Source organism: Nothoprocta perdicaria, unplaced genomic scaffold (genome assembly GCF_003342845.1).
Source record: "Nothoprocta perdicaria isolate Ctin4 unplaced genomic scaffold, notPer1 scaffold_50, whole genome shotgun sequence".
NCBI lineage: Eukaryota > Metazoa > Chordata > Aves > Tinamiformes > Tinamidae > Nothoprocta > Nothoprocta perdicaria.
In genome coordinates this window covers 3,952,883-3,961,952 of record NW_020455755.1, presented here as the reverse complement: position 1 = coordinate 3,961,952, position 9,070 = coordinate 3,952,883, and the positions used below count along the sequence as shown (strand labels likewise).

The window sequence follows — 9,070 nt, the reverse complement described above, 5'->3', positions numbered from 1 at the left end:
CGCCGGCGGCCGCCCGCCCCGCGGCCCGCGCCGCGCGGACCCTCCTCGCCCAGGCACGTGGGCTCGGGGCTGTCGGTGCCGCCGCCGGAGGGACTGTCCGGCGGGGCCTCAGCCGCGGAGCCCCGGCCCTGGGGGCCGAATTTGGTGCCTTCGGCGAAGGACACGGAGGGGCGCTTGGCCTTGGCGAGGCTGGAGGTGCGCGGGATGGCGAACGGCTGCGACACGTCCTCGGAGCTGAAGGCCGACGGGTCCGGCAGCGCCTCGGTGGACGCGGGTGCCCCGTCCTGCAGCTCGGCCCCCGCCAGCACGGGGACACCTGCGGAGATGGGAGCTCAGGGACCCCTCCAGGCTCCAAGCTGGGGCTGGGGTGGGGGAATAATCGCGGAGCAGCGTCGGGAGTGGGATGAGCGGGAAGTGCAGGAACAGCTACGTCACCTTCCCGGGGCGGCACCGAGTACTCAGGGCCCTCGTTGTCCGTGTCGAAGGAGGAGAAGGAGCTGTCCGAGACCCAGGCGGCGGACGGCGGCTCGATGAAGCTGGGGTTGAAGGGGATCTCTGCATCGTGGTGGGAAACTGCGGCGGGCACAGGAGAGGAGTCAGCGCGGGCGCCGCGCTCCCGGGTATCCCAGAGCGGTGCCGGAGGGGAGCGGCGCCCCGGCCGTCACCTGTGACCTTGGGCAGCTTGGAGCCGCCCAGGGCGACGCAGGGCATCAAGGCGCTGAGGTTGGCCAGCACCCGCCGCACGTGGTGCTTCATGCGGGACACGACGCCGTCGTCCGCCGCGGCCGCCCTGCGGGCACAGCGCACCCTGTTCCCGCTGCTCCCTCCGGCGCAGCAGGCTGCTCCAGTGGGAGCCGCTTCCCTCGGGATCCCCGGGGCCGGGTGCTCACGGAGATACCTGTCCCGGGCGTCGGCGTGGCCGGCGCCGCAGCAGCAGCAGGCGCCGCAGAGCAGCAGCAGCAGCAGCGGGACGAGGACGGCGGCGGCCACGGCCGCGTGGTCCTTAGCGCCTGCGGGGAGAACGGGCAGGGCTGCAGGGGCCCTGCGGGGAGCCGGGCGCTGGCGCGACGCCGGGGATGCCCTTACTCCAAACGCAGTGGCCCTGCGCGGGGTGGCAGGTCCCGCGGGAGCAGCGGCAGGCGGAGGAGCAGTTCACACCGAAATACCCCTCGGGGCACGTCTCGTTGCAGCTGCGGGATAGAGGGCAGGCAGAAGAGGGGTCTGTGCCCTGGGCACCCCCAGGCCGCGTGCCCGGCTGCCCTTACCTGCCTCCCCAGTAGCCGGCCCAGCAGACACAGGCTCCCGACACGGGGTGGCAGCTGCCGGCCACGCAGTCCGCGCACGGCTGCTGGCACCCGGCGCCGAACGTGCCCCGCGGGCAGGAGCTGTTGCAGCTGTGAGGACAGGGGTGTCAGGGCGGGCGGCACGGCGGGAAGCGGCGGCGCGGCGCGCGGGGCCGCGGTACCTGGCTCCCGCCCAGCCGGGCTCGCAGGCGGCGCAGGTGCCACTCTCGGCGTCGCAGGCGCCACCGTCGCGGCAGCGTGGGCAGCTCTGCCGGCAGCCGGCACCGTGAGTGCCCGCGGCACAGCGCTCCTGGCACCGCGTCCCGTTCCAGCCGGGCTCGCAGCCGGTGCAGGCGCCGTCCGTGGCCGCGCAGGGCTGCGCTCCCGCGCAGCGCCCGCAGCTGCGGGGCAGAGGCACCGGGGGATGTGAGGCACCCCCAAAACGCCCCCTGCACCCGCGTGACGCGTCCCTGGCATCCACACAGAGTGACCCCTGCGCTTAGCGCTCCCTGGCAGCAGCGGGGCAGGAGCGGAGTGGGGACAATCGCTGCTGCTCAAAGCAGCGGGCAGCAGCACTCAGGACACGCGCTGGGATTTCCGCATCACGCCTGGGGTTTTGGCTCAATTTAGCAGGATATTCCTTTGGGTGCCGAATCCAAGCACCGCCCCAGCCCTCCCTGGGGACATGTCCCCCCAGCCCAGGACACATCCGTGTATCCCGAGCTCACCTGTGCACACACTGCGGGCCATACTTCCCGGGCGGGCAGGGCTCACGGCAGCTCCGGCCCTGGTAGCCGGGGCTGCAGCTGCAGTGGCCGCTGAGGGGGCTGCAGGCGCCGTGCAGGCAGTCGCAGCGCCGCTGGCACGCGGGGCCCCACCAGCCGGCCCGGCACTCGCACTTGCCCGTCTCCTGGGCGCAGGGCGACGCGTTGCACGAGCACTTGAAGCTGCAGCGGCGGCCCCACCAGCCGGGCAGGCAGCGGCAGTGGCCGCTGTGCGGGTCGCAGCGGGAGCCGCCCGGGTTGCACTGGCACTGCCTGTCGCACGCCGGGCCCCACCAGCCGGCCTCGCAGCGGCAGGCGCCGCTCAGCGCCTCGCAGCGCCCGTGGGCGCCGCACGCGCACGTCGACTCGCAGCGGGCGCCCCAGCGGCCCGGCAGGCAGGTGCAGCGGCCGCTCGCCGCCTCGCAGGTGCCGCCGGGGTGGCAGGGGCAGCGGCGCTTGCAGTCGGGGCCCCAGTACTGCTCGGGGCAGCCTGCGGAGGGAAGGAGATGGGGGGAAAGGAGCCACGGGCACTGGCGGAGTGGCTCCCCGGCCCGCGTGGGTGCCCGCGTCACATCCGGGTCACGTCCGTACTCACGGGAGCTGCAGTCGGCCCCGAAGAAGCCCGGCTTGCAGAGGCAGAGCCCAGGCCGCACGCACACCTCGTCCTTGCCGCACGACTCGGCTCCCTCGCAGAGCGCTGCGGCGGCACCGCGGCAACGTGGGCGCCCGCTCCGCACGGAGCCCCGAGAGCCACACGGAGCCCCGAGGGCCGCACGGAGCCCCGAGGGCCGCACGGAGCCCCCAGCGCCGCACGGAGCTCCAAAAGCCACAGGGAGTCTCAAGCTCCACAGGGAGCCCTGAGCACCGCAGGGAGCCCCGAGTGCCGCACGGCACCCCGAGCTCCACACGGTGCCCCAAGCACCGCACGGAGCCCTGAGCTCCAAGCAGCACCCCGAGCTCTGCACAGGGCCCCAAGCTTCACAAGGCACCCCAAGCTCCAAGGGGCACCCTGAGCTCCACAGGACACCCCAAGCTCTGCACAGCACCCCAAGCTCCACAGTGCACCCCGAGCTCCACACGGTGCCCGAGGCTCCACATGGAGCCCCAAGTGCCGCACGGAGCCCCAAAGGGCTCCAAGCCACACGCTGGCACTGGGGCAGCTCTGCCCTTAGCCCAGGGCTCCCTCCTGCCCCGCGGCTGCACCAGGGACCCTGGGGACACTGCTCGGGTGCCACTTACCCTCCGTGCACTCCCGCCCTTGCTGCTTCCAGCCGGGACAGCACTCCAGGCCCGCAGGGACGCTGCGGAGAGAGCGGCGCCCTTAGCGGGGCCTTTGTATTGGCTTCAGAAACCTTGAAACGGGACAAAGTGGGAGCCGGGGAATTGCTGCGGAAGGAAGCCAGCAAAATAGGAGGAAGCTTCAGAGGCAGCAGCCTGGAGCGGGCTGTGGGGCCGGGCGCCGGCGTCGCGGCTCGGGGACGGCTAAGTCTGTGCCGGGCGCGGGAGCCGCTCGGAGCAACGGGATGGACGTGGCATTGCAGTGCCGGGTAGCCGGGAGAGCGGCAGGGCAGGAGAGACACCGCGTGAGGATTAGATGCCGCGCAGCGTCCAGCTGGGGGAAACCTCAGGGTTTTGACCCAGGATGGTGTCCGGCAGCGCGCGGTGCCCGGAGGCTCTGCCCGCGCGGCCACGCGGGGCCGGAACGAGCCCGGGCGCCCGGCGCTGAGGCCGGACACCCCGTGGCACCCGCAGGGCTCGGCCTCCCCGCGCGGCGTGGCGCCCCACCTGCCCTACCTGCACACGTTCCTGCCGTCCGGGTCCAGCTCCTGCGCCGAGCCCTGCACCCACAGCCACAGCTGGAGGCAGAGGATGGGCCGGGCGCGCGCCATGGCACCGGGAGCCCCGCGGCAGCCGCCTGCGCCCGTCCCCTCCGTCCCTTCCCTTCCCCGCCGTGGGCTCGGCCTCTTCCTCCCTCCGGCCTCGGGCTCCTTCCTGAGGAAACGCGGGAGGAGGCGCCCAGGTCGGCACGTCAAGGGGAGCGGAGGGAAGGAGCTGGCGGGAATGCCGCCGTGCTGCTATTTCTGGCCCCGGCCGAGCTCGTGGCAGCCAAAGCTGGCGGGTGGTCGGGTGCACCCAGGCATCTTGTCCTGGGCTCCCCTGCGCCCCCCGGACCAGCTCCGTCCTCCTGCAAAGCTGTTTTATCCGGTGCCTCCCAAAGCCTGGGGAGCATCTTGGCTGTCCTGCCCTGCTCCAGCACCTGCCGCCTGCCCCAGTGCCCAGCCCTCTGCTCCCTGCACCGTCCCCTCGTTCAGCACGGGGACACGGCAAGGCCCAGGCTGAGCCTTGGATGGGCCCGGACGCCGGGACCCACCGCCATTGCCGGCCCAGCTCCCAGGAGCTCCGTGTCAGCAGATGCACAGGAAACACCTTTTTCCTACCCAAGAGCTGCACTCGGCCCGGAGCGTCGCGGCTGGAAGCGCAAGCTGCCCCCCGCAGCAGCCTTTAATTCCTGTGCACGCGGGGACGGATAGACACGCCGGGATGGATGGACACACAGGGACAGATGGGCACATGGAGACAGACGGACACCGCGGGGGCAGCCAGGATGGAGCTGTGGACCCTCAGGAATGTCCTGAGCTGCTGTTGTCCTTCGCCGGGGTGCATGAGAGGCCACGGCCACTCCGGGGCTCCGCAAAGCCGCTCTGGAGCTTTTGCAGCCTCCTAGGAGCAAGGACAGAGCAAGGACGGAGCAAGGACGGAGCGAGGCTGCAGCATGGGCGCTGTGGGACAAGAGATGGATTTATTTCTGACTCCGCTCGTAGAGCTGGAAAATACCTGACCCGTGAGGACCCAGCTGTCCCCACAACAATGAACATGAGAGGTGACGTTACAGTCTTCCAGTTTCCAGTAGCAGAAGGAAGAAGTCCCGGTACAAAAGCGATTCACCCCGGTCTGAAAGGTGCACAAGTGGCCCCGGCCGTGCTGGCCCCGGCCGCTGCTCTCCAGCACAGCCCCGAGGGCCCCTGCTCTTGTGGGTGCAACGTGCTCAGCCCCAGTGCGAGTGTGTGGGGAGCCGAGGACCCTGCGTCCCCAGGACAGTGCCCAGCAGCCTGCCCAGACACTCTTCCTTCATCTTCACATTGCAGGGACAAGGAGGAAAGAGAGTGGGAAAGGGAGGAAGCAAAAGATCCGTGGGCTCGACAGGGTCCCCAGTGCAGGAGCCGTGAGCCACCGGTGGAGGGGAATTGCCCCACGGGGATGCCGAGGCGTGACAGTGCAGGGAGACAGGGAGAGCCGGCCTGGAAGAGCGGGAATTCAGGGCACAGCTCCAGCGGCGGGAAGTGGCCGGGACGGGAAGCGGCAGGAGGAGCAGGCGGAGGGAAGCGGCACGGCCGGAGTCGCCTCGGGCTCGGCTGGGTCAGAGCGGCGGCGTGGCTCTGTGCGGGGAGCCGTCCGGCTCCCTCCGGCCCTCCTGCTCCGGCTGCGCTTCCAGCGAGTCGATGATTTCCCAGGCTCCGGAGCAGCTGGGCGTGGGGGCCTCTCTGCCGCTGCCCGGATACCACAGCCCGAAGCTGCAGGGAGAGCAGATAAAGGTGTGGGGGAGAGGAGCCTTTCCAGGGCTGCGGCTGCATCCCGGCCCCGCACCAAGCCGCAGCTCCGGAGAGCAGCACCCAAGGGAGCCGCTGATCCCGGCTGAGCCGCCCGAGCGCCCACTTACAAGCTCCTGATTTGGGACTGGGGCGGCGGAGCGTCCACGCAGTCGGCACCGGGAGCTGGCAGCCAGGAGCCCTCGTCCTCGTCACTGAGGACAACAAACCTGCGCTGAGCCACACGCGGCCAGAGCCACTGCCGCGTCCCCTCCTGTGCCCCCCGCGTGTCCCGGAGTGTCCGGAAAGACCCCCAGGTGGATGGTTCAGGTGGATGTGGTCCAGGGTGGCAGGACCGCAAGAGTTCAGGATTTGCAGGGTCCCTCCCTGCCCTTTCCTGCCCCTGCTGCGGCCTTTCCGTTGCTTCCCGATGGGAAGATTCTCCTCCCTCATCCGCCTCCGTCCCTTTTGTTGGCTTCCCCAACTCCCTGCTCTTGGGCACCCCGAGGCTGGCAGCCCGCAGGGCCCCGCAGCCCCCGCACGTCACACAGCACCAAGGGGATGTGGCCAGGGAGCAGCCATGTGTGGCTGGTGACAAGGACATGTGAACGTTGGCAGGGGACAGCACGGGCCCAGCAGCGCTCCCAGGGCTCAGCCAAAGCAAGACACCAAGTGCAGGCAACAAACCTTTGATCCCTGGAACAGGGACAGCACAGGACGGAGCAGCTCTTGGCCTGGGGGAGGTCCCTTCCAGGGCATCACAGCCCTGTGCAGAGCTACTCCATGGGCGACCTCCACAGCCAGACACACTCACCTGCTTGCGGACTCCTCCGCCGTGCCCAGCATTTTGGCTCTGATTTTCCTTCTCTGTTTTTTGATAGACGATTTCATTGCGTCCAAGAAGAAGCTGGGAATTCGCTCTTCGTTCAGCAGCTCTCTGGCAAAAACGAAACCAGCTGGTTATTGAGAGGAGAAAACCTCCCAGGAAGGCAGAGCAGCAGTGACAGGAGCAGCCCCTGCCAGGCTCCAGGCTCGCTTTCCGCGGCTGCCGCTCCGGGACTCACCGCTGGTAATAAGCCAGCTCCTCCTGCACCAGGAACAGGTTGGTCTTGAGCTCATTGCGCTCCTGCAGGATTTGCTGCAGCTCTTCCCTGGAGAAGCAGCAGTGAGCGGGGCTCTTGCCCGGGCCTGGCCGCAGCGGGGTATCCTCTGCAGGCAACGATGCTCCTTCCTAGGATTGGGGTGGAAAGAAAGTCAGCGCGGAAACGCTAGCAGCAAATAGAGACCCCCTCAGCTCCCTTTGCTAACTCCTGCCTCCAAGCCTGCCCATTCCCATGGAGTACCCACTACAGCATCCCTAGGTGCTCGCTGCTCTACAGTCTACAGTGATAAACAGCTAGACTCAGTATTGTGTGATTCTATGCACCCCTACTAGCAGTTTGCAACACCCAGACTGATCTGGGAACTGCGGGGCCAACCCAGATGGTCTATCCCACGTTAGCAGCACCCGGTGGCCCTCGGGATGGGGCTTCCTCACCGGGCTGGGCTTTGGTGCCTGGGCTTCAGAGGCAGCTCTGCTCCTCCTGCTCGTCTCCCTCTGCGTTTGCAGCACAACCGCCTCCAGGTCGGACTTCTGCTCCAGGGCGCTCTTGAGCTGGGCCTGCACCACGGCCACCTTGTGCCGCAGGTCCTCGTTCATGGACATGAAGCGGTTCAGTTGCTCCTGCAGCTGGGAAGCCCGCGAGAGCCGAGGGGGAGCTGCAGCAGCAGCAGCTCTCCAGACCCGGCTCCCACCCACAGACACGCGGGGGCCCACGGGGAAGGCAGAGAGGCCCAGGCAGGACCACGAGCGGCCCCAGGGGGATGTGACACAGCCCTGGCTCTGGGCGGACGTGCCTGGGCACCCTCCCGCAAACTCACTGCCTCCGTGTCGCGGCTCTTGCAGACGATCTCGTGGGCCTGGGCGCGGATCTCGTCCCTCTGCCTGTCCACCACCTCCTTGAGGCGCAGCATCACCTCCCGCTCCTTGCGCGCGGTGCTTCCTGAGCGCGGGTGTGAGGGCAGCGCGTGGGCACGAGCAGCCTGCGCGCTGCCCCGGGGCAGGGCTGCTGCTCCGGAGCTGCCCCCCGCATGCGGCACCACGCACGCCCGTCCTGCCGCGTCCCCGATGATGCGGTCCCGGGTGGGCACCTGTCTCTCCACCCTGCACAAGGGATGTGCTGCCCCAAGCCCTTCGCCCGCGTCCACCCTCGCGGCTCGGGGTCCCGCTCCTGCTCCCCGGTGCGATGGGAAGGCTCCGCTCTCCAGAGCCGGGCACCTTGGCACACTGAGCGCGGCAGAGCTCACCCTCGTGGGACTGACTCTCCGCCAGCTGCCCCCGGAGCCGCCGGTTCTGCTCCTCCAGACGGGCCACGCGCTCGGCCTGCGCCCGCTCGCGCCGCTCGGCCGCCCACAGCCGCTGCTCGAGCTCCTGGGGCACCGGGAGAGCGGGGTCAGCGCCGGGGACCCCCGAGGCGCTGCGACACCGGGGTCCTGTCCTGGAGGCACCGGGCTCGGGGAGCTGCCACTTTGGAGGGGATCTCTGGCAGGGGGAAAGGGACAACTGGGTCACCTGCCATGCAGGCCACTGGGGTGAGCAGCCGCCCTGCGGGTACAGGGACAAGCCGGTGCCTCCCCCAGAAGGGACATGAAAGACCAGGACGGCCCCTGCTACCTCGGAAGCGGTAAGAATGAGGAAGAACCATCCCCATGGGACAAGGACAGACCGATACTTCCTCGAGGGGACCCCGAAGGGGACAGGGACCGCCAACACCTCCCCAAAGGGACCCAGGACAGGGCAGCACCAGCCCCACAGGGACCCCGGAGGGGCCAGTAACTCCCCCGAGGTGACAAGAACGGGTCAGGGCCTCCCCCGGGGGGCGCCCTAAGGGGACAAGGAGAGGACAGCGCTTCCGTGTGGGGGGGGACCCGACCGGCCCCGGGCTTCTCCCGACGGGACCCCCGGGAGGACCCGGCCCCCCCGCGGGGTCCGGACCAGCCCCGGGCCTCTCCCCACGGGACCCCCGCGACCCCCCGCGGGCTCCCCCGCAGCCGGGGGGCCGCACGCGGGCGCCCCGCGCGGGCCGCGCTCACCTCGCTGTCCCCGGGCGATGGCGGCGCTTGGGCCTCGGCGCCCGGCGGCGCCACGAGCGCCTCGAGCAGCTCCAGGAGCCGCACGACGGGCGGCACGAGCCCGGCCACGGCGTCGGGCCCGAAGCGGCCCGAGAGGCGGCGCAGCTCGGCGCCCAGCGCGCCCGCCATGCGGTAGACGTGAGGCGGCGCCAGGCGGCCCGGCGGCGTCCGCCACAGCGGCTCCGCGCCGCGCTCCGCCATGGGCCCGGCCCGCCCCGCTCCGCCCCGGCCCGCCCCGCGCGCAGCCCCGCCGCGGCTGCAGCAA

General features: G+C 70.2%; 2 protein-coding genes across 2 annotated transcripts in view; both read right to left on the bottom strand.

The window, feature by feature from the left end:
• SCARF1 (scavenger receptor class F member 1) overlaps positions 1–3,936 on the bottom strand; it is a 5,519-nt gene extending 1,583 nt beyond the window's left edge. The window contains exons 1-11 of the mRNA XM_026047947.1: positions 3,842–3,936; positions 3,287–3,348; positions 2,643–2,744; positions 2,012–2,537; positions 1,466–1,684; positions 1,266–1,394; positions 1,087–1,190; positions 899–1,010; positions 666–790; positions 436–573; positions 41–316 (exon numbers count right to left, since the gene is read on the bottom strand). Coding sequence (XP_025903732.1) covers positions 41–316; positions 436–573; positions 666–790; positions 899–1,010; positions 1,087–1,190; positions 1,266–1,394; positions 1,466–1,684; positions 2,012–2,537; positions 2,643–2,744; positions 3,287–3,348; positions 3,842–3,936 — 1,888 coding nt within the window. The remainder of the gene's footprint in view (positions 1–40; positions 317–435; positions 574–665; positions 791–898; positions 1,011–1,086; positions 1,191–1,265; positions 1,395–1,465; positions 1,685–2,011; positions 2,538–2,642; positions 2,745–3,286; positions 3,349–3,841) is intronic.
• Positions 3,937–4,828: 892 nt separating this feature from the next.
• RILP (Rab interacting lysosomal protein) lies at positions 4,829–9,006 on the bottom strand. The gene is made up of 8 exons (XM_026047873.1): positions 8,767–9,006; positions 7,981–8,104; positions 7,555–7,676; positions 7,172–7,363; positions 6,699–6,865; positions 6,449–6,571; positions 5,766–5,849; positions 4,829–5,619 (listed from the first exon to the last, which is right to left on the bottom strand). The coding sequence occupies exons 1-8, from the start codon at positions 9,004–9,006 to the stop codon at positions 5,466–5,468; spliced, it is 1,206 nt and encodes a 401-aa protein (XP_025903658.1). The 3' UTR covers positions 4,829–5,465.
• Between the last annotated feature and the right edge of the window lie 64 nt (positions 9,007–9,070).